The 24,455-nt window shown below is 41.2% G+C and overlaps 2 protein-coding genes across 2 annotated transcripts in view; one reads left to right on the forward strand and one right to left on the reverse strand.

Annotated features, from left to right (window-relative positions):
- Positions 1-8,511, forward strand: part of trpa1a (transient receptor potential cation channel, subfamily A, member 1a) — a gene marked incomplete at its 5' end in the record, with an annotated part of 31,976 nt that extends 23,465 nt beyond the window's left edge. Inside the window, 9 exons of the mRNA XM_079530364.1 lie at positions 90-252; positions 376-465; positions 692-861; positions 1,198-1,327; positions 1,417-1,602; positions 1,688-1,756; positions 2,302-2,400; positions 6,619-6,710; positions 7,425-8,511. Of these exons, the coding sequence (XP_079386490.1) occupies positions 90-252; positions 376-465; positions 692-861; positions 1,198-1,327; positions 1,417-1,602; positions 1,688-1,756; positions 2,302-2,400; positions 6,619-6,710; positions 7,425-7,572 (1,147 nt within the window). The 3' untranslated portion in view covers positions 7,573-8,511. The remainder of the gene's footprint in view (positions 1-89; positions 253-375; positions 466-691; positions 862-1,197; positions 1,328-1,416; positions 1,603-1,687; positions 1,757-2,301; positions 2,401-6,618; positions 6,711-7,424) is intronic.
- A 4,893-nt stretch (positions 8,512-13,404) lies between these two features.
- On the reverse strand, positions 13,405-24,167 carry LOC306943440 (dnaJ homolog subfamily B member 6-like). The gene is given in 9 exon segments (XM_079529786.1): positions 13,405-14,499; positions 16,132-16,348; positions 17,209-17,358; positions 19,472-19,594; positions 19,811-19,812; positions 19,814-19,874; positions 20,406-20,515; positions 22,798-22,892; positions 23,892-24,167. Coding segments are annotated over 8 exon segments (834 nt in total). The 5' UTR covers positions 22,863-22,892; positions 23,892-24,167; the 3' UTR covers positions 13,405-14,393.
- Positions 24,168-24,455: the final 288 nt, after the last annotated feature.

Here is a 24,455-nt window from a genome sequence, read left to right on the forward strand (position 1 = left end):
TTTCGTCTGTGGTACTCAATTGGAGAACACATCATTTTCATTACAGACAATAGCACGACTCTAATATAATAATTCTATCCCACCACCAGGCAAGCCTATGGTATAATCGTGCACCTGTTGAACCTCTCAGTGTACTCTCTGGGTCTGCTGCCTCTCACCCACCTCATCCTCACTCTGAGACCTCAGTTAAAAGGCAACTCCAGCAGCCCCGAAGATCACACCCTGGACCTTCAATGCACTTCAATGGACAACGTGAGAAAATACATTCTTTATTAATTTGTGGGCCTTGTTTCTCCTTTTCTGTATTGAGATGCACAGTAGGACTCATCAAGTGAACAATAACGAACAATAACCATGTGTACTTCCTTGTCCTAGCAACCTTACTTGATCAGCATCTGTATGTTCCTGGTGTTGGCAATGAATTTGTACGTGGTGCTCAAGGAGCTGTTGCAGATTGTAGTCCAGGTAACTGGACTATCTCTCATGAAAAGAAAGCTTTGTAGAATCTGAATGAATGTGGTACCTTGTTAATAAGTTAAATAGAGTGCAAAAATAGAACATTCTGCTAAATCAGTGAAAATCAAAGACAAATAGTAAATCTTGTTTTTTGGTTAAGCCTTAAATCTTAGAAGGATTTATACTCTGAATCTATGACCTTGTGTTGGTATTTATCTCTTGTCTTTGTGTGGAGCGCGGGGAATATTTCCATGACTTTACCAATCTGCTGGACTGGACGGCTGCCTTGAGCTCGCTGGCTTTTGTCATCCCTCTACTGATGGACAGCAAGTCACTCTGGAACTGGCAACCTGGCGCAGTGGCGGTCCTCATATCCTGGATCAATTTCCTCTTCTACCTACAACGGTACTGAATACAGACATTTACCATGATTGTTGGGTGGAAAACCTTGTAGACCAAAACAGTTACTTTTCAGGAAATTGAAAAAACAACTGTGTTCAGGCACTCTGACAACAGACAGATACACAGTACCCGCATACAGACACAGTACCCGTGTCTGTGTGCATACAGACACAGTACCTGTACCATACAGACACACATACAGACACACACACACACACACACACACACACACACACACGTTTTTTGCCGACAGCAACAATATGTATCTAGGTCTAGGGAATTGTTGTAATTAATAATCTTAATGTGTATACTCTACTGTATGTATCAATTCTAATGCAGGTTTGAAAGTATTGGGATCTATGTGGTGATGTTCAGGGAGATCGCCAAAACTCTGCTCGTCATCATTAATCTCTTCTTCTTCCTCATCCTGGCCTTCGCTCTGTCCTTCTATGCCGTGATGGCACATCTGGTATTTGTTTAACTCTTATCACCATTAACAATTTCACAGGAAAGAATGATAAGACTTGTAATGGATCCGTTAACCCTAATCATTGGCAGGATGTCCTTGAGGGGGATGTGATGCTCCTGTTAATGGAAACCTTTATGATGATGGTGGGGGACTATAATTACCGGGAAAATGTCCGAGATCCTTTCATTAATAGAAAGCTTCCCTTCGCCACCCTCACCTTTACCATCTTTATTTGGTTCATTCTGCTGGTGCCAATTCTGCTCATGAACCTCCTGGTAAGACGAGTCATTTTTCAAATGTATGACGTCTCATTTACAGATAAACCTGTTCAAAAGTAACACAAATAATGGTATTTTGCAGATTGGTTTGGCCGTTGGTGATATTGCAGCGGTGCAAAACAATGCTGTGCTGAAACAGATTGCAATGCAGGTGGGTGGAAATTAGGTATATGCTTTCTGGGTCAGGGTCATTATAGTTTAACATATTTAATTTAGATCTTTTATTTACTTTCATTTCCACTTTCTATTATCATTAGTAAGTGTGTCCTGTGTGTTTTGTTCTTAAGCTTTCCAAGACTTAGGGCCTATTAGGGAAAACATGTGCACTATACTATATCTGGCGAAAATCAAAGAAAAGTCCATTGCTATGCCGTTTTTATGCCGTTATAACTATTGCTGCAGTCAACACAAATTATCTTTGTTAAGGCTCATTTATACTCAACAATAATACCGATACGGACTACTATTTTCTGTACCTTCTACTTACTACTTGTTATTCTTACTTATCTCTGTTATTGATGCTACAATGTTCAAAATGTCATCCTCAATATATTTTCAAGGAATATGTATCTGCCGCAGCTCTGTTTGCTCTGGTACTATATTTTTGTTACCGGTATGTCAAAGTAATCAGATGGCTTCTCTCTCTCTCTCTCTCTCTCTCTCTCTCTCTCTCTCTCTCTCTCTCTCTCTCTTTAGATTGATCTTCACACCAATCTGGAGAAAAAGCTTCCGTATTGGTTACTGAAGCGAGTTGACCAGGACGCCATCACAGAATACCCCAACAAATGTAAAAGGGTAAATATTTCCACATAGGAGTTCATAAGCTACACAGACTACAGTTGCTGCATTTTAAATACACTACATATTCTTCCACACAAGATTTCAACTTTACTTAACAATTTAGGCATTTACAATTTAGGCATTTAGTAGACGCTCTTAATCCAGAGCGAGTTACATTAAGCAAGAACAAAAAGCATGGGAATACATCACATATGTAAAATGCATTTATCGCGAAACATGCGTAAGCTAAGAGCGTGACTAGAACATATCTATATAATGACACTATACATATAAACTATAACTAGAACATATCTATATAATGACACTATACATATAAACTATACATATATGCTATACTATGCTGTACATATATACTATGAAGTGCTATGACTACATACAATGCACTTATTGTGCTGTCTACATGACATGCTATAAGTCTGTTTCAAATGCTATATAAGTCTAAGAAGTGCTGTCTAAGGGGGGTAGGGTAAGTGCTATGGGCCATGATGGAGTCTGAAAAGGTGGGTTTTCAGACTACGGCGGAAGATCGGGAGTGATGCTGCAGTTCTGATTGCAACGGGAAGTGCATTCCACCGTTTTGGGGCCAGAAGGGAGAAGAGTTTGGGACGTGTGGAGCGTTGTCCCGGCGTTTTTAGTGAGGGTACTTCCAGCTTCCCTGCGTTGGCTGATCTGAGTGCGCGGGAGGGTTTGTAGGGTTCAATCATGCTGGCAAGATATGGGGGAGCCATACCTTTGGTTGCTTTAAATGCCAACATCAGAGTTTTGTATTCTGTGCGGGCAGCGACCGGGAGCCAGTGCAGGGAGCGGAGCAGGGGGGAGACATGTGAGAATTTTGGCTGGTTGAAGACCAAGCGAGCTGCAGCATTTTGGATCAGTTGGAGAGGCTTCAGTGCACATGCCGGTAGGCCAGTAAGGAGAGAGTTACAATAGTCAAGTTTTGACAGGACTGTTGTCTGGATTAGGAGCTGGGATGATTCCTGGGTGAGGAACGGTCTAATTCGTCGTATGTTATAGAGTGTGAACCTACAGGATCGAGTGACAGCTGTGATGTGAGTTTTGAACGAGAGCTGACTGTCCAGGACAACACCAAGGTTCCTGGCTGTTGGGACAGACGTTACCAGGGCGTTGTCTACATCGCGAAACATGCGTAAGATCAATATATGGCATTGATTCATCCCAGAAGTGAAATTGGGGTTATTTTTGTAGTTTATTATACTTTGTCTTTGGCAGTTGATGACAACACAATTCAATCAACTTGATTGAATTGTGTTGTCATTGCTGTCGGGCAGAAACAGCCTTTTGGGTAAATGAATGCCCTACTTCACACAAAAGGAGCAAAAATACATGTTGCATCTTGTAGATCAGCAATTTTGTCCTTAAGAAAAGTGAGACTGATTAAGGCCCAGGCCACACGTATATGGGTCTTTTGCAAAACGCACATTTCTCTGTGCGTTTGGGCCTTTCAGCCACACGCAAACGGCGTTTTCGGCCACTCAAACGGAGGTTTTTTTAAACGGATAAATAAGTGAAGATTTTCGAAAATATCCGGATCAGTGGAGCGGTGTAGTCATGCCAAACGGAGTTTTTGAGAAACGATGATGTCACCGCCACCGCCCACATGCAGCTTGTCAAGCAGAGGTCCTCACAAGTATAGGTAAAAAAAACACTGTCAGCGCAGTCCTCAGCGCAATGGCCCGTTGCGCAAAGAGGTTGAGATTTTACTCGTGCTATATTCAGATAATCTTCAACCGATTGTTATAATTCGAAGTGGTATATATTCCGTGAAGTTTATATTTTCATTGGGTGTACAAGTCATGTTTTTAATATGCCTTCATCCAGGGCTGGACTGGCCACCGGGCATACCGGGCATTTGCCCGGTGGGCCGCGACCGTAGGGGGCCGCCATGATAAAAAAAAAAAAAAAAAAAAAAAAAATGTTTTTTTTTTTTTTTTTTTTTTGACAGGCAGGCAGGCCAATAGGCGGCAGGCCACCAGAAAAGGTCCGGGCGTGCTGCCATTCTGGGGTAGCGCCCCCCCTGACCCCCCCCGGCGGTGCAGTGCAGGGGGGGGGCCACATAATATTATGTTGCCTATCTGCGCGCTGGTTGTGGTGGGCCGGTCTGGGCCAAATTCACGCGAAAATGCCCGGGCCGAATTTTTGTCCCAGTCCAGCCCTGCCTTCATCAAATGATATAGAGAGATGGTAGGGTAGTGCCCAAGCCCGTATAGCCATGCAGCCTATATGAGCTGTGGTGCGCTTGCTAGGTCTACACTCTCAATTAGGGATTTTCCAGGTTAATTTCACTGATGTGTACAACCTTTATTCAAATAGTTTCATTTGTATTGGTGCCGAGTGCGAAGCGAATAGGTTAATTGCGGACCGCTACAGATAAACTGTGGATATTAACCTACCAATAAGGACCCAGGCTAAATGCCATTGCGCAGTAGCCTACACCAACAAGTCTATGCGTGGTGTGTGCATAGCCGCACACTATATCGTGCTGTATTTTGCATCATGGTCATGCGAGGAGAGAGAGAGGGTGCAGAGAGAGAGAGAGAGAGGTGTGAATGGGATCGCATCGTGCGTGCGCATTATGGCACATCTCTCTCATGTTTAGGGCGCACCATTGACTGCATGTCACTGTGCCTACATGCTGACAATGTGCGCGTGAACTTGTATTAGCCTAAAATATAGCCACTCTACAAGCTCACAACTGGTTGTGGACACTTCTATAGGTCTGACTCTGCTATTAATTTCTGTGCAGGACTTGCCAGGTCGCCAGAGCAATGGTAAAGTGTCTATCATTTTTAAATTATATGGAGAGAAAAGTCGAGAGTCGGGATCTGGAGATTTACGCACATAGTGTGACATGCTGACAGACAATGAAAGAAACATATACTTCCACTCACAATTTAGGTGGCTTTTAAAATGCGGTACTTATTCCTTCATTAAAAATATGATTGGCACCTCATAAGTGTAAATATAAAATCAAATATAATATAGCCTACAATTGAAACCTGCTACTGCAGTGATTTTATCCAGTGTTCAATGCGTTTCTGCGTTTGTGTGTGGACATAGATATCTCTGTCGTATGGCCAAGGATTTTTTCTAAAACTGAGGACGAAAATATCCGTTTTGCAAAAGATCCAGAGTAGTGTGGCCTGGGCCTAAGTATGTCTGTGGGTTTTATAAATATTGAACCAATGAAAGGCATTAATAGGAGCTTGTAGTAAATAATAACTATGTTGGATACATTGGAACACTGGCTCTTTTTTCAAAGTTTCAACCTGACAGTAGCGTTGTTATGTGCAGTGTGACTGTGTTGTTGCATTATGTTGTGATAAGGTGCAGCACACCAAAATAAAAGCCTGGGTCAGTGTGACGGTACAGAGGGTATGCACATGTATAAAGTGAGTGGCAAAGTGAGTTTAACGTTGTTTAGCGTTGTTTAATGCAAATCAGATTGGACTTTTCTGTTTGGATGTATGGGCTGTCAAGGTCAGAAAGTAGTTTTTTGCCGCGTAACTTCCGTGTACGATGATGATGTCACGCGCTTGCATTATGTCGTGATAAGGTGCAGTTTGATGGTATTGTTTGTATTTGTGAAGACTGATGGGTGTGAGGAAATTAATTAAACAAACTCTCAACAAAACATCTTCTCTGGGGTAGTGGTCCTTTAACTTAAGAGCCCAAAAAGGTTAGGTTCCTACTTTGCCTACAAACATGGAGAAAACACAACGTCAAAGTTGTATCTGAATCATGTCACTAAAACGTTGAAGGAAATGTGTTTACAGCCCGGGCAGATGTCATTCCTCCATCAAGGAGAGCCAGTCACTACCGAGGAAGACTCATGACCAACTCAGCGCAGCTGTCTGCCTGTTAGTCAGAGCCAGGTGTCATTAATGAGCTGGCCAAGGGGCCGGCGCTGGCCGTGGTGCTGAAATCTTCCCTCAGACCTCTGACTAACTTGGTGGAAGCACTCACCTCGGTGGTGTGTGTGTGTGTGTGAGAGAGAGGGAGAGAGACAGAGGCAATTCATACAATACAAAACACACTTAGTTCAAACTAAATTAACCACAGAGGTCAAATTGCTACCAGTCCTGACACACACACACACACACACACACACACACACACACCTATTACCATATATATATATTTTGTTGTATTTGTGCATTAAGTAATTCATTGTTGGTTTCTCTCTTCCAACAGTCTTTCCTGGGCGGTGAGACTAAACAGAATTTGTCATTCACCTCCCAGGAGGTTCTTCCTTTGGAGAGAGAAGTCAGGAAACAGAAGTACAGGTGAAACCTATACTTAGAGTTGGATGATTTGACATACAAGTGTTACTTCAGTTCATTGTTTATTAATGTAAAACAAACACTGGGATAAGTATTCCCCTCCCGCTTATTCAGTTCCTTGTTAATTATAATCAGTCCCATTAATGGTTACCTCCTATGAATGCCTAATGTCTCTAAAGAAGCATTCCACTGCTCTTCATATCCAACCCGTATCCAAAATCCATGGGATAAAAGCAATAGCCTACAACATGAGAGACCATGATAAGTGATAAACGTGATCTTGTATTATTTTTTAATTATATGGTGGCTTGGTGGTACAGTGTTGTGTGTGGAATTTGATTGCATGGCTTTGGACATTAATTGCAGTATGCAACAGAAGTGCCTGACATGGTGCTCCTTCATTTGTGTGTGAGGACTGTGGTGTATATTAACACCCTCAACACTCTTAGCATTAACAATACCCACCAGTACCAACACTCTTAACACTACTAACAATTAACACTATCAACACATTAATACTTAACACTATACCAACAGTCTAAGTACAACATACTTGCTACCAGAACCAACCAGAAGTGTAGCATCCATCCGTCCATTTCCACCCGACAGCAACGATATGCTGGTCCATAAGTTTGAGATTTGTTTTATTTTTCTTCCTTGTGTAGTCTCCACTTGTGACTTTGTGAGTGAATAAAGTGCTGTTCTCTTCATGTTCAGATTGCGGGAGATCTCCAGTACACAGGAGAAACAGCTTGAGCTGTTGAAACTGATCCTCCAGAGGATGGACATCAGCTTGGAACAAGAGGAACGTGATGGGCCCATGCAGGACCACAGACAGATGGACCAGCCTCCTCCTTACCACTAAGAGCATGTGGGACCACTAAAAGCATGTTGGACCACTAAGAACTTATATTATATACTCTATAATACCATCTCAGCCTAATGGAGCAATCCGTAAACCGTCTCTTGCTATGCCTGGAGCTAATGTTTTATGATTATTAATATTTTTTATAGATTATTATTATTAATACAGTGGTTTCACCTCTATTTGGTTGTGGACCTCATCTGAAAATATATTGTGCCTGGAAACCCCATATACAAGATTTGTGTTGTTAAAATATTCAAAAATATTCAATGTTTCAACAAATTCTTCAAGAGTTTTTGAAAATAGCCGATGTACAAGCTCACAACGCATCGCATATCGACGCATTGTGATCTTGTAGTTCGGCTATTTTCAAATAGCTGGTTAAAGTTATTAAACAGATTTGTATGCTATATTAACCAACTATGCCAATATATTAACCCTATAATTATCTATCTATCTATCTATCTATCTATCTATCTATCTGAATTGAGGAAGACGTAACAGCTTATGAATAGGAATCTCTCCTGCCACATATTTCAATGATTACCGTAAACAATTGACAAATGAAATTATAAGTCCAGTTCATTTTTGCCGTGAACAAATAAATAGAATCTCGATGTACACTAAAACCAACAAACTGGACGGGCTGACTCATCTCAAACACGAACCAACATCATATTCTTTTACTGTTTAATATTTTCAACACAAAGGCAATGCTTTCACATGACAAGATGATATAGGAAATAGAAGAGTTGAATAAAGACAATAATTAAAAAAAGAGGATTCATTAAAAGAAATTGCTCTTTCAATCGCTAAATACATGTAACCCGAGGTTGCATTGTGATTGGTGGTTATGTGGGCTCAATTTTCTTGTACTTGTACTGTACTTGTCTTGGAATCTTCTTTGTAACTGTAAATAAAGGGTTAATGTGTGTTGTATTTGAGCACCAATGGCACTTTATATTATGATACTGTACCTTGTTTGTTGTTTTTGTTTTTTTTAAGCTAATGTTAAAATAATACAATGGGGCCTTACAAGTGGGCCTTTTAGAAATGTCCGGGACCCTCCCTTATCAAAAGTCTGTGGCCAACAATTTAAATTTGTGTAACATAACACATGCTAACACTGTTTGCTTAAACATCCTTCAAACAGTCAGACTAATATTCGTTATGTTGAATGTCCTCAACATAATGTCCTCCATAAACATAAAACAGTAACATATCCTTGCTCTTGGGTGGAAACCTTGTATGTCCAAAATCGTTCCTGTGGATCTAATGGAGTTACCAGATTCTTAGTCACAAGCTTTAATACGTTTCACTGGGGGCTTCTTTATGGAGCTTTATCCAGTGTGACAAAGTTTGATGAATAGCATTGATTTATTCAAAGAAAAATGACAAAAGGAAAACATGGAGATACAAGGTTTCCATCTGACACTGGAACAATATTAATGTTTCAGATACACTCATACCTTTCTAGTTCTAAATGGTGTCATACTGTAGAAATATTTGTTTTGTTGTGAAGCTCTAAAGTACTGTGTGTGTGTGTGTGTGTGTGTGTGTGTGTGTGTGTGTGTGTGTGTGTGTGTGTGTGTGTGTGTGTGTGTGTGTGTGAGTGTGTGTGTGTGTGTGTGTGTGCACGGCACGCGTTTATGTGTGCATGTGTTGACTACAATCTACCGTAGTCTAAGTCTTTCTAACAAAGCCGATAAGAAGATATCAACCTCTTGTGACTGCAATCTGGCAATCTATCAATGTAGGCCATTTCTTTATAAGATTCCCTAGGCCTAGGACATGTCCCCTCACTGTTTGTAAGGCGACATGTCCCCTGGCTGGTTGTTAGGGGATTGCAACTGGTACAAAGCTTAGACAAAAAACAAAAAAATTATGCCATGCACCTCTTCATTGCATTGACATTTTGTACCGCCAGTATTTATGTCCTTTACCATTGCTCTCTATGTAAATGAGTGTGTATGTGTGTGTTATGGTCTTCTCTTCTTGGCATCATCTTCTGGGGTTAAAGGTTTTTTCCTCTTCAAGTCTGTGTGACCTGGAGTCAAATATAACAAACTGAGTAGATCCACACACTTAGCAATTCTTCAGCATATTCAGTTCCCTTTTGATATGATTGTAATATCATATTTTATGGCAGAAACTTCTAGAAATTAATGGTGGAATGGTGGTGAAATTCAGAAAGGCATCAGCTGATGATGCAATCATTTGGCTGCTCTGAGGAAACTACTGGCTAGAAATATGCTTTGCAGAACCATGTTCCACAGACCACATACCCTCCTGATTATGGCCTCTCCTGTAGCTCCACCCTTAGGTCAAAATGTCCACTTGCAGGCAAAATATTTCAAACTCTATTTTATTTACAGCATACCGTATGTATCTTTTTTCAGGTGTTGTTAATGTTAACATTGTTTCTCAGAGTGGGGTTTTCAAGCATTGAGTTGAAGTGGAAGTGAGTTGCTAAGAAATCTGTATTACCAGTATGGATTTGGTCTGGCTTTTAACCCCAGGTCAAGCCTGACTTTGACATTCAGGACATTTGTGGACAAATTGCAAAGTAAAACAGTTGTCTGCTCACTTTAAGGTTTACACTTATCTGTAAATCACATGACTAAGCTTGGTCAAAATAGTAACCATGGTCACTAGACACGTACATACCTGACTCTGAGCTCCTTTTTGAGGAAGAGGTGGTTGAATTGTGTTGTGTTTGGGTAAGAGAAGAGGTGTGTGGGGAGACTCTGCCTCTGGTCTCTACAACAGCAGTTGTATTGTCGTTAGGTTTGCCTGGGGGAGAAGGGAATACAACTTCACAGTTACCAATAACCACCTGGTCTACCAGACCTCCCTGTGCCATAACATAGGGAGAGTGCTTATGTAAAAATGAGGCTGGGTCTATTGGGCACATTGGGGTTCATCCTTTTATCTAGCATCACTAGCTTTTGGTGGAATATAACCACATTTCTCAGATCGGCTACTGACTTTTCAACAAAGGTGCTAAGAAACAGGAGTCAATGGGCAGACAAAGCAGCTGATTTAGTTGCACGCTAGTGTCGCTCTCTGAAAATGGCAGATCTGCAAGCTCACAATGCATCCCATGAGCATGTAGATGTGCTAATTTCGGTGTGTGACGCTGGCTAACAAAAGATAGGAAGATGAATATGCTAGTGCCTGAAAAGTAATGCAGGAAAGTTTTTTACATATTGGTTTTTCGCAAATTGTGTATGTGCCGTGGAGTGGCAGGATGTGCCGGAAATTTGCATGTCCAAATGGTGCATTTAGTACATCCCCCAATGTCCTTGGAGAAGGGCACGGACGGACACAGCTAGTGTAGTGGCTACAGACTCGGGATTGTCATCTCTTCTCTTCTGTACATTTCAGTGTTGAAGTGGAGTGTATCAATGTGAATCAATGTGCTGCAGTGGGTATGTGTGCTTTGTGTCTTGCGTGGATGTGTGCAGGTGGAGTGACGGGGATAGCTAGTTCGGTTGCCCACATCTCCTCCCCCTTGTGTTCTGTTGGATGCACATCTGAGTGAAACACAGGTGGGCCGCATTTTCATTGTTCCACGCACCAAAAGGCAACCGGAAATATCCAACATGAAACCAACTTCACCGTGCTGAGAACTCAACTCCAAGATCAACTCTATGGGTCAATGCTCATCAAAAGAACAGATCTGAGAGCTCACAACGCTTTGCAGCAACGCCTTGGCAACTTGTAGATGTATTTGGCAAATAAGTCCCTCATGCTATGGATTAGCTGAATGTGAATTAAATATTGCTCTCATGAGTAAATGAGAAGAAAAGGTTACAAGGTTTTACAAATAATAGGCTAATGCAGGATATTATATAAGGCTATTCTACTGAAGATTTGTCCACCTTTGCTGGTGTAAAGAAGAAAGAAAAAAGGATTATGCTAGAATCCAGGATATATTAGCTATCGCACTACTCAATAGATTTTTATGGTTTGCTTTTATATTGATCACTGAGGCGAAAGCATATCTTATCCTACATCGATTGGAATGGGAATGGACACAGATTTCATCCAGACGACGTCGCTACTTGTAGGCAAAAACAGTGCCAACTGAATAATAAACAAAAGTTTGTTATGTCTATAAGCCCATATGCATCCAAGCAATAAATCCTTTAACAGTATTTTTTTTATTTATTTGGGGTGTACCGCTATTGTAATTGATTTTTGCATGAATAAAAAGGCATTCTAATAAAAGCTACGCATGATTTGTGGCACATACAAGAACCCCAGAGCAGACGTCAGTTTCAGTGTACCTGGCGCAAAATAAATCATGTACAAAGAATAATGCAGAATCAGACTACCGTATGTACATGTACAACGTGTACGCGCTTTAGTATATAAAATCTGCGCATACTAATTCATAGCAACACTTTGTGAATGAGGCCCATTATAATTTTTAATTAGTCCTTAAGGGATTCAATTGTAGGTAAAGTGCATATACTGGGCCCAGACAGTTAGCTCAACCATCTCGGCCAAGCCAGCCGGACGGCGTGCCACGGGTTCGACCCCCGAGCCCGACGGCCTTTGCTGCGTGTCACTCCCCATCCCTCTCCTGTCTGATTACTGTTCCCTATCAATAAAGGAATAAAAAGCCCCAAAACAAATCTTAAAAAAGAAAAGAAAAGTGCATATACTGTATATAAGTTATGACTCAGAAAGCTAAATCAGTTTGTATTTGGTTATGGTGTTTTGAAACAAACACCATATGCAATATACGATTATGCTTTAGGGCACATATTGACAGTGATAATGGGCAGGGACTATTAAAGCTGCCTGGTTCGTTTTAACCACACAAACCACTTTACCACATTCCCCCACACAAGTTATACTAGCCATACAAGTCTGCAAGTATTTCCCTTCAACGCAAATATCTTCGCAGAAAATAACCAAACATGACACGTTGAGCTTGTAGATCGACCAGTTTCGCCAAAGGTTCGTCAGGGTTCATGTAAATGCCTGTGGTCTCCGAGGCTAGGGTTCACGTGGTTAACATAAGTGGAAACTGGATTTATGACCTCATCAACCCACTGCTCTGCTTCTTTGCAAAAATACAAGTAAATAAGGCTTTCATCAGGATTTTAGTTTTTGGACACATAGGACCAAACGAATTGAGTTTGTCTGGAAAAATAAGCAGTAGATACGCTTCTAGAAACTGTACTGTGGCCATGTGGTGTGACAAGAGAGAATGTAGTGTGCATTCTGTGCAATGCAAAGCCATGCAGCAAGAAACCATTTTCAGTGAAAGTCCCAACATTGTTTTTTTTTTCAGTTGTGAAAACAAATGTGATTCTAAATTTCAAATCTTTAAGTGTACTCAACTGCCTCAGAGGTGATGGCAAGGTTGAAATCTATTTTTTATAATTCATTTTTAAGGGTGTGCATGGATTTGCTATATTCAACTCAAACAGTCTTCAGTACTTCTGTTGGTGTCATTGTTGAAAAGGTATATTTTAGCGTTTTGAATAAAAAGCTAAAATGCAGAGCATGGAAAGATGAGCAGATCATGCAGAAACTTGATTATAGGCAATCAACAATTTTGTTAGTGCCAGTGTGCCTTCATGCATGCTCTTTTATCAGTTGCAAAACACAGAGAAGGGAAGGGCTCTAGATTAATAAAGCAATCCGAAATCAACCGTGCGTTCACATTCAAGTTAATTTGTGTAATATATTTGGATGAAACAGCAATGGTTACAACCTCTAAATACCGACAGACCAGCTGCCTCTTTTCTTAAACAATCACGTGTAATGACAGTTGATTTGTTGGGGGAAAAAACAGCACAAGCCACCCCAAACTTACACATCCCCAAAAAAGGATGAAACTCATATTTATTGGTTTGAAATTGTTTTACAAAGTACACAAAATTCCTTGTTTATTCATATATAATTTATAGAATCATTAATTTGTGCATTGTTATGCAGCTATAACATTAAGACTCACAATTATTGTCATACATGCTTATTAAATGAAGGGGGGAGGGGAGAAAAAAAACCACTTGTTTTAGGACATAAAAAACACATCACATTCTACCAGCATTTTTCATTTTTTTTCTTTTTTTCCTTTTTTTTTTGTCTTTTTTTTTATTTATTTTTTTTATACAAAAATGAAATGTTACTTGGCGAGGTTAGATAAGCCATAAAGAGTAAGGGCTAAGTTTAGTCAAAGCAAACAAAAGTAGGGGTTTAGTGTATTTCTGATCCAGTTCAACACTCCAATATCCAGATGGGGAAAAAGCAAACTTCATGCTTTTATTTTCAGAATGCATGTTGTATCAACTGTATGAAACACCAGTCAAAAGGCAATATGCCCAGCAGGAATGAAAGCATAATAGATAGATCAATACAAGAGGACGATAGAGACAGTAACAGAGAGCGGAGTGCATACAGAAGACAGTACATGATGAAGAAGGGAAGATTTCTCTTGTCCTATACATGGGTCATATTAACATTGTGGTCCCGAACACAAGTTATTAAAACGACAACACCACCCTGAGCCAAAACATACTGACAGCTCCATATTCATAAATACGTTAAACAAAATGCATAGAAAAAATCCCCATCTAAGATCAACACATCGGACCTGTGGTAGGTAGAAACAAACACTAATCTGGGAAGAGGAGGCGAGGAAAATAAAAGTTATTCTTTTTTTCTTGGAACACCGGAAGTACGTCCAAATAATGGTAGCACTGTTATAGCGTTGCTTGTTGCTTTTCTGTGTTTGTTTCAAGCTCGAATTTGTGTGTTTGTGCTGCTTGTGCGAGGAAGGGAGGTAGAGGGCGTTTTCTTTACTTGTTATCCAGACGCAGTAGCTGTTCCTTACCATTGATGGTCAGTGACCGCAACTGTCCATCCTCCTCCACCTCCACACGCTCCTGTCCATTCTCCACGATCCTGAAGGAATGGAAGAGGAACAAATTGTTGCTGGCGGGCGGGTGACGAAGTAGGGCGTTAATATACGAAACAAATATGGAGATAAGGGGTTTCTGCCCGACAGCAACACACTTGAGAGAATATGAATCAGAATCCCGTGTGGGATGTTATAGATGGCATGCAAATATATACTTATCCCCCCTCATTTTAGCATTAGTAGCTATGGTGGTGGCTGTATAGTAGCATTACTGTTAGGGATGCACGATATAAATCGTTAGCATAATCGGAATCGGCCATAAAAATGCCATATCGATATCGGATCAGTCTCAAAATAATTCTGGTTTTCACCAGAAAAATAAATAAATACATGGAAAATGTAAAAATTCATCAAAGACTTCAATATAAATCAAAAGTGTCTAGTACCTCTAGTCTTTAACAAAAGCCAAATCAAATATGATTAAACTTAAATTTTTCTACATTTAATTTGTGTACTCATCTCATTCAGTTGTGACACTTGGAAAATAGTATAGGCTATTTATTGATTGATTGAATACTTGAAAACAGGCTTTGGGCAAAGCCCCTAGGCTTGTTTCCATTGTGGTCCTATATCGGTATAATATCGGAATCGGTATCGGCAGATATGACCCTGCAAATAACCGGAGATTGGATATCGGTCATAATTTCATAATCATGCACCCCTAATTACTGTGAATCATTTGAAAGTGTTTCATGGTGACATGTAGAGAGGGTGTTTTCCAGGTGTCACTCTCTCTTCAGTTCAACACAGAGCAAGGTAAGATGTACTGTATATACGTTACAGCTGTCCCCGAACATGAATTTTCAGTGGGCAGTTGACAATTCGTAGTGCATAGTAGCAGTGGGTTACTGCCAAACTGGCATGGTGGATGTATTCACTAGCATTGATTGATTGATTTTTGATTGATTGAAGTATTTATTAACAGTTTCCAGAATTACAGTACATTTCAAGCACAACTCAATACAAAAACTGTGAGTGGACGACACCATAAAGCATTACACTTGTTTACAAGAGGGTCCACCAGGGATGAATGAGCCAAGCTAAAACACTAAATAAATAACATCTTAAGAATGATTCCTAATGCACCGTCAGCAGTAAAGGTCCACACCACAACTATAACCATGACAGAGGTGAACTATATCGTTGGGATTACTTTCAGAGCGATCTGAGGAAACGATAAAAACACTGACAGTCAAACAAAATTGAATGAATTTACAGGTCGTCACATTCAACACATTGATCACCAAGGACAGCGCTCAAAGCTTTGAAAATCCTGTTAGAATGGAGGCTCAATGGAGCTGGATTTAAAATTGCCATAGCTGGTGAGGACGGAGACTCTCCATAGCAACGCTAAAAGGTAAATTGACGTTCGCCGCTTTCATATATGGAGTATACGGTTATACGTAGATGGCACCTTTAGTACCTTTAGCTACGATTATAATCATAGAAAGCAGAGAAAAAGTTAATAGAAATTAGCGATAAGATTATTCAATTAAAAAAATAATTTAAACAAGTGCTTCTTGATGATTCGATTAATTGAAAACGTAATCGATAGAGAAAATAAAAGAATGGATAGCTGCGGTCCTAATAGCCAGTCATGAACAGCAATGGTGTACCTCTTTGTGGTGATCTTTCTGCCGTTGATGAACTTGGTGGAAGTGGAGACGGAGCGGAAGTTTCCCCCCATGCCCCCTCCACCTCCACCTCCGCCTCCGCCTCCACCTCCCCCGAAGGAAGAGGACGAGAAGGAGGTGAAGCCTCCTCCCAGACTGCCCATGGAGGTCATGTGACCCATGTGGCCCATGGAGCCCATAGGACCGAAAGAACCAAAGCCTGAGGACAGAGGGAATGGACCGGATGTAAGTCCTTTACACAACCCTTGGGCACAGCCCACGTTATAATAGATTAATGAAGCAAGTAATAAACCAGATGAAAGGGCAAATTAAAAGGTGGACCAAGTGTTTTGACTTAGTGTTGTGAGGCTACATGGTGTTTTCCAGGGAAAAGAGTTTAATGTTGTTGTTTTTTTATTATGATTTCCCAAAATAGGAGATCCATAATGCATCGCAATCATTGCATGACAATCTTTGTCAAAAAAACATTGACAAAGAGTTAACCAGGGGATAGCGTACACTACAAGCAGCCCAGTCCTGAGAGGCTTTGGCTAGCTCATAGGAGCAGCTTATGAAGCTTAAAAGCTCAACGGTCGGCCGCTAAGAGCGGAGGTTCCAAAAAGAGTAGGCATATTATTGGCTGTAGTGGGGCCCCACGGAAGAGGCCTGATTTTTTTTTTTAAATGGCCATTGTACATTGTGTTAATTAACGGCCAAACCTCATTTGGTTGCGAGAGTGGAACATTTTCCACACAGAGAACTTAGAAATTGAATATAGGAGCACCGAAGTCCTGACGTAACAAAAATCAACAAATACTGAGCTACATTTGCCAATGTCTGCCACTACCTGCAGTCATGCTCTATTTTTGAAGCGGCTAACCCTTGCTTTTGGCCGAAACGTTCTTATTGTTAAGAACCATCCACATCACAATAATGAGCTATTGGCAAAAAGGTCACATTGCAATATTTTCACCAAATATCTTGATAAAAGAAATAATGCAATTGCTTAGGCTAAGACTTTTCAGGACATGCAGACACTGGAAAGCAGTTCTTTTTGGTTTACATTGCTCTATTCTGTACCTGGGTCAAAGGGAGAGAAGCCAGCACCGAAGGGAGGGAAACCACCAAAGCCTCCAAAGAAAGGACCGCCTGTCCGACTCCGACTGACCCGACTGTGGTGGTGCCGTCGCCCCCCACCAAAGAACGGATCGTCACCAAACAGATCACCACCTGGAGAGTAATGGGAGGGTTAACAGATTGACAGAGAAAGAGTTACGAGGGAGCACAGGTTAACTCTTTAAAAGTCACAACAAAATAGGGTACAACAACCACAGTTTATTTAAATCATAGTAACTGGGTTAGGTGTGTGAATCCATATATCAGTGCGATGGTTGTGAATGATAAGTGCTTAGGCGGGGATGTTGTATGGTTACAAAAAAAGACATTGAAAACGGTTCAACATCACTGGGTCATCATAATGTAATACAATAACAAGTGCATGCCTTCAGACAGGCTATGTGCTTGTACACCACCCAACTAACCCCTATACCTTGATACTGTAGCGCAGCAGCGCTTCTTTCCACCATCGTAGATGCTCTGCACTGTTCCTGCATTAGTTTCCTATAAAGAATAATTTATCGACTCTGTAGCTTGCCAAAAAGAACAGAAAGTAGTCAGGACGGACGGAGTGATATAGGGCAGGCTACTGTATCTACAACAGATCTAGAAGCGTGCGCCATATCATAGTATAAACCAAGCAGGTTGAGCACGTTTCTGACTTTGAATCAAGTCCAACCAAGAAGCCTACATATTAACTGTCAATAACTGTTTACCGTCATGTTTACTGTTTCATGATTCCAAGAATGTAACTTGCCAGCAATGTGTGACCAAGTTGTTCTATGACTTTGCTCCTAGAGTGCCTTCTTGTCTTCTGACTCTTAAATCCACATACTGTAGGCTCCAAAGTCGGGGCTTTTACAGACTGAAGCAACTAGCTCATTGCAAAAAAATTGATGAATGTAATTTTGTTACATATTGTACGACTTTGAGCTGCCATACGAGTATAACTGAAGATCATGGCTTGGCATTAGTCCTTACTCTACTGCTGCAATGTGATCAATACATGACAGATCTGTTATTGCTCCCCGTTTCATGTTGGTCACAAGAGATCTGTCCATTTCACCGTCACGACACTGCGCAACTCCAGGCTTTTGTGTGGCTGTGTGTGTTTTTCTGTGTTTATTGTGAATCGCATGAGGGGCTGTCGGGAAACCACACATACATTGCCAATCAATGTATGCTCACAAAAATATGTTATAATGATCATGACGACATGATGATTTTAATGGTATAAATCTACATATTGTAGGCTAGTGTAGTTAATATCCAAATAATTCTTAAAATAAATAAATATAAACTTTCAAACTGGCGAACACTATTTATATTTAATGGCCAATTACTGGAATATACCGGCTTATGGAAACTTTGCGCCTTAGCAAAGGCTACCATTTCTCCTTTGAGAGCTTTCTGTAGTCTGCTGTCAGGTTTAGTGTAGTAGCAGGGATTTGGAGACAGACCAGTGCTTACATAGTGTTGAAAAAAGCAGGCAAGTATGCGGACGGACAATACCGCAGTGTGCCTGTGGAATTTAGTGAGCTTTCATAGTCCATCTATTCTAGTGTGCTGGAAGAATACGCGTGCCAAACACATTTTACAGACAACACTGCCCATGGATAAATAATGACTGACATGTGGATCTCTTGGGTGGACATCCACCCAGTCTGTATGTTCAGGTGGACCCAGTCCCCCACCCTACAGACATTCATCTGTATGTTCAGGTGGACCCCCACCCTACAGACATTCATCTGTATGTTCAGGTGGACCCCCACCCTGCAGACATTCATCTGTATGTTTAGATGGACCCCCACCCTGCAGACATTCATCTGTATGTTCAGGTGGACCCCCACCCTGCAGACATTCATCTGTATGTTTAGATGGACCCCCACCCTGCAGACATTCATCTGTATGTTCAGGTGGACCCCCACCCTGCATACATTCATCTGTATGTTCAGATGGACCCCCACCCTACAGACATTCATCCACTCAGTTTGTATGTTCAGGTGGACCCCCACCCTGCAGACATTCATCTGCATGGTCGTGATAAAACATCTGCAACGCCATGCTGTTCTTTCCTTTTGCAACTTCACACACATGCACGAGCTGCATACCCAGAACACACACAAAAAGGCAGTCATGAATAAGTGAATAAAGCCACCCTCTCCCCAGAGGGTGTGTGTGTGTGTGTGTGTGTGTGTGTGGGGAATTCAAAAGGAAAGAGACTTACCAAAGAAATCAGCACCAAATGGGTCTGTGCCCCCGAAAAACTCCCGGAATACATCCTCTGGGTTGCGGAATGTGAAATGGTGGTCTCCGTTGTGGAAGTGGTCTCCGTTGTGGTAATGTCCTCCTGAAATATTAACATTTCACAGTTGAAAATGTGGAAGAAAATGTGGACCAAACATCCACTTATTGCTGGTTCCAATCCAACTGTTGGGTGTCTGCATCCTCACTCAGACCACTACCACAGTGGCAAGCCTTGACACAGTTTTGTGCTCGAGGATCGGGAAAGAATTCGTCACAAAGTGGTTTCACTGACAATAGCTTGAAGGAGTTGGGATGTCACTTTACCTCATTGCTTTGCGTCAGCCCTTCTTTGCCATAGCGGTCATATAAGCTTCTCTTGTTGGCTGAGGGAGAAGTACAGACACAGTAGAAGGAAGAATTATTACAGAATATTTAAGAGAAACCACACATCTTTCTGTATCACTCTCTCACACTCACTCACTCACTCACACACACACACACACACACACACACACACACACACACACACACACACACACACACACACACACACACACACACACACACACACACACACACACACACACACACACACACACACACACACACACACACACACACACACACACACACACACACACACACACACACACACACACACACACACACACACACACACACACACACACACACACACACACACACACACACACACACACACACACACACACACACACACACACACACACACACACACACACACACACACACACACACACACACACACACACACACACACACACACACACACACACACACACACACACACACACTCTCCTGGTGGGTTGCGCACAAACTGGCCACAGCCTTCTAGAATAGCAGCCGGGTCTGCCTTCTAGAATTGTACTACTGACCGTCTGACAGGACTTCATAAGCCTCAGAAAGTTCCTTGAACTTCTTCTCGGCTTCATCTTTGTTCTCAGGATTTTTGTCTGGATGCCACTTCAGGGCCAGCTTTCTGTACCTGGATGGGGTATGGGGAGAACAGCAGCCTTAGAAAACCATAATGATGCAAATTAAAGAGTGTGGTAGAACCTTTTATGGTATTACCAATGACATCAAAACTATTTGCTATTCTGAAACATTGCTACAGTATGTTGCATTGCTGAATGCACATGGTGATACTAGTCTGACAACACAGCCCGGCAGTATGTCAAGTATGTCTACTTGACATCCGGGACCGGAGCCTACCGATGTAATGGTCTGTAGGCATGGCGGGACCAAAGCCTTCCAATGTAAAATTCAAGTCACTTCCCTTCCTACTGTGATTCGTGGAGCACTATCCAATCAGCAATGAAGTGCCTACGTAACAGGTCACCTTCTGAAATCATGGAAGCTTCCCAGATTGAGAAGCGAAGTGAAGAAAGAAAAAAGAAACGCTGAACACAGTCAGTCTGGATTCCAGGCTAGAATGTTTGAGGAATACAGTCAATGTTAACTAAACAATGATTGTGTACGATAAGACATTTCATAACACACAACACCATGACCATATGCTCTAAACATGCATTTTTCAGTTGATGTTTTTGGGGCAGGGCTAAATCATGGGTTGACATTCATCAGAGCCATTTCCCAGTGAGTCGGTCAGTTTCACTGGGTGGGGGAGGGGCAAACCAGCATGTTCTCTCTGTTCTCCCATGAATGGGAGTGATTTTAGTGCCTCTGATGGACACGCCCCCAGGGTTCAGAGCACAGTGACTAGAAATAATGCTTATTTGTCATGATTCTGACTGGTTGGTTTATAACACATTCTACTGTGGTGTGTGACAATGACAAACAATACTAATTGCTTTAAAGGATCTTAATATTTGATTGTTTTTTATAATCTCTACCAACTTTTAGTACCAAGAAAAGCGCTATATAAATTAGTAGTAGTTTGATTAACTGTTGCTTCTCTTGTATTGTTTAGTATTTTTTCATTAAAGTTCCATCATGTGATGTCACTCTAATTCCACATTAGATGACTGTACGGACAGTAAGGATACAGTAATGCGCATGCGAAAGGTGTGTAAAGTGCACAGGACTAGGCATTTGGGGGCAAAATAATAAGAATTTGTGATGAACAGAAACTTTCTGTTGCAGACGGGACAAAGATGGGTTTTTTTATTTCACGTTTTCCACTTTTGTTGCTTTTTACCAACTTTTTCTCACCCATTTAGTTAGTTAGTGCCAACCCACATTTCTGTGTTGTCATCCTACTCTACTGACTTACCTACCAATGAGGAGCCCCAACCGGGAGGATGTAGCCTTCGTCCTACTCCTCCCACCCAATACTCAACAATTTAGGAAGGCTATTGCCCCAGCCCGTACGATTATGCACAATTATCACTCTTCCCGCCCGGCTTCCCTACACTGAACATGGGCTAATTGTGTTTGTGTAGATAAGACGCTGGACAAAGCCGGATGCACCAGCGTCCATCGTGGGTTCGAACCAACAACCTCCGCGGTGGTGGGCAGCCTGGCACTTTACCAGTGCGCCACTCGAGTCGCCACTCGAGCAACTTTTTTATTTGTCACTGACTTACACAGGTACAAGCAACGAAATGTTTTTGGAACTTGTCCCATAGATTGCACTACATACATACATGAAAATAATTTAAAACAATGAAATCAAAAATAAAATAGAATGACAATAATACAAAAATATATATACAAAATATACAGTGATAGGGCTATAATACACATTTCTGCCACTGCCAAAAATGTACATCCTCTGTGTAAAAGCAAGAATTGCCAAGTCATAAAACCAGCATTATAGTTTGATCTTTCTATGTAGGGATAAGAATAAAGTTACTGTAAACTGGCCACTATAGTTCACCTATAAACTACTACATATTAAGAACAATGTTTGTGAGAGATTCACTGAAAAAACTTTTTTGACATGCACACATGTAATCAGCTATACATTTCACTGTGGTCTCTACAAGGAAACAGAAACTTAGGAAGGCTATTGCTGATGATCACTCTATTCTATATTTTTTTCAGCAAATCAACATTGTTCTTGTGAAACTGCTTTGTTCATAGATCAAAACTCCAAATGTTAAGATTAAGGCAATAATGCTTTCATTGCCACTTTAGCGGCGGTTGGAGGAGTTATGTAAATGATACAACTAAGCTAAGGTCAAGAACAGGGACATTGACAGAACTAAACAAATAAATTACTCCCTAAATTTGGAGATAATTGAGAAAAGGGAAAAAAACAGACAGTAGGAGCTCCACCACTAGAATGAAGTATACTCCACTCACGCTTTCTTTATGTCTTCTCCAGTTGCATCTCGCCGCACACCTAATATTTGGTAATATTCCACCATGATGAGTGGCGAGGAGAATCTTCAACAAGCCTGGAGAAGTTTTAAGATAAAACATGGCATAACAGTTAGGCTGGCAGGATTTGCAATAACAAAAATCTAGATTAGAACTTTGTCTGATATCACATGTCACAGACTACTGTCACATATCATGGAATGTGCATTTTCACTCATGTGAGTCTTCTATGTCCAATGCAGCATGTAAATATCCTTGTAATCATTGTTTGACCATGGTTGCGCACACCAAAGATTCCTTCAACTTTCTGATTAAAGTATAATAGACTGATAAAAAAAAATATTACTAGTATGAGGTACTACTAGTCCAGCGCACAAGTCATAAATGTTGGATGTACTTGGATTCAAGGAACGTAAAACTGTAGCCTATTCTCTGTCTCTAGTTTATCCTGTATGAGTTATCTCTTCTGATCGGATAACATTTAAGCTTGCATCATAAGTATTACACAGTATTATGGTGCTGGCCGGGGACAACTCCGATATAGTGAGGCACAGTGTGCATTCAAGATGGGATGCAATGATTTTGTGTTAAACTGCAATGACTAGCAAAGAAAACTGCAATGACTAGCACATGTTTATTACTTTGGTTGTAAAAACAGAAATTGACGATGGCACGTTAGTGACGTTACATGATCCAAGTCTCGACTGTAACAGTAAATAATTGCTGCTTTATGATGTCAATACAGTAACATTACTGTCATTGGTAGACTGTGCTGCTCTGCAGACTAAGTATCCATCCACTGAACCAAACAAAGGACAGCTTGGCACACACCTCCAACTGTCACCACTGTGCAGTATTTCTGGATAGATATACGGCGTATTTTGTCTGACAAATAAAAAAAAGAAGCAGCTCCCATGAAAACCATTTCGATTAAATTATTGTGATGTTGTTTTTTTGTTTGCGATGGCTAACGTTATCCCCGTTTAAAGAAAGCAGGTAATTAAGCTAGCATCTGCTGCTAGCCGATTGCACCAGGGCAGCAGCAAAGAGCCGCGGCGCCCATTCTGTCAGTTTACCTGTCCAACACGCAGTCCAGTTTCTCCGCGCACTGATGAAAATGTAACAATATGAAACGTGTTGTTGTTTTTCTGCTTCTAGAGAGAACCTAGCTGGGGGTTTTCGTCATGGTCAGCAGCCTAGCTGGAGGACGGTTGTTTGAGATTTGACGCAACGTCCTGTGGCAGTGGTTACAGCTTTCCGGTGGGCCTTCGCGTTGGATTGGCTCCTGCTTGGCCCCCGTCGCCGTCTGTCACACACGCGTGGGCGGGACCCACATGATGTGACTGCTGAACCTTGCGTCACCAGAGATAGAGCCTGCCTGCCTAGTGCCTAGTACTGACTGTATCCATTGATTGATTGATTGATTGATTGATTGATTGATTGATTGATTGATTGATTGATTGATTGATTTTATTTACATACATAATATGTTGCTTTGTTTTTGGTAAGAGTGTGTGTGTGTGTGTGTGTGTGTGTGTGTGTGTGTGTGTGTGTGTGTGTGTGTGTGTGTGTGTGTGTGTGTGTGTGTGTGTGTGTGTGTGTGTGTGTGTGTGTGTTGTGTGTGTGTAAATACCATTTAA

This window comes from Electrona antarctica (assembly GCF_951216825.1).
Source record: "Electrona antarctica genome assembly, chromosome: 19".
NCBI classification, from domain to species: Eukaryota; Metazoa; Chordata; class Actinopteri; order Myctophiformes; family Myctophidae; genus Electrona; species Electrona antarctica.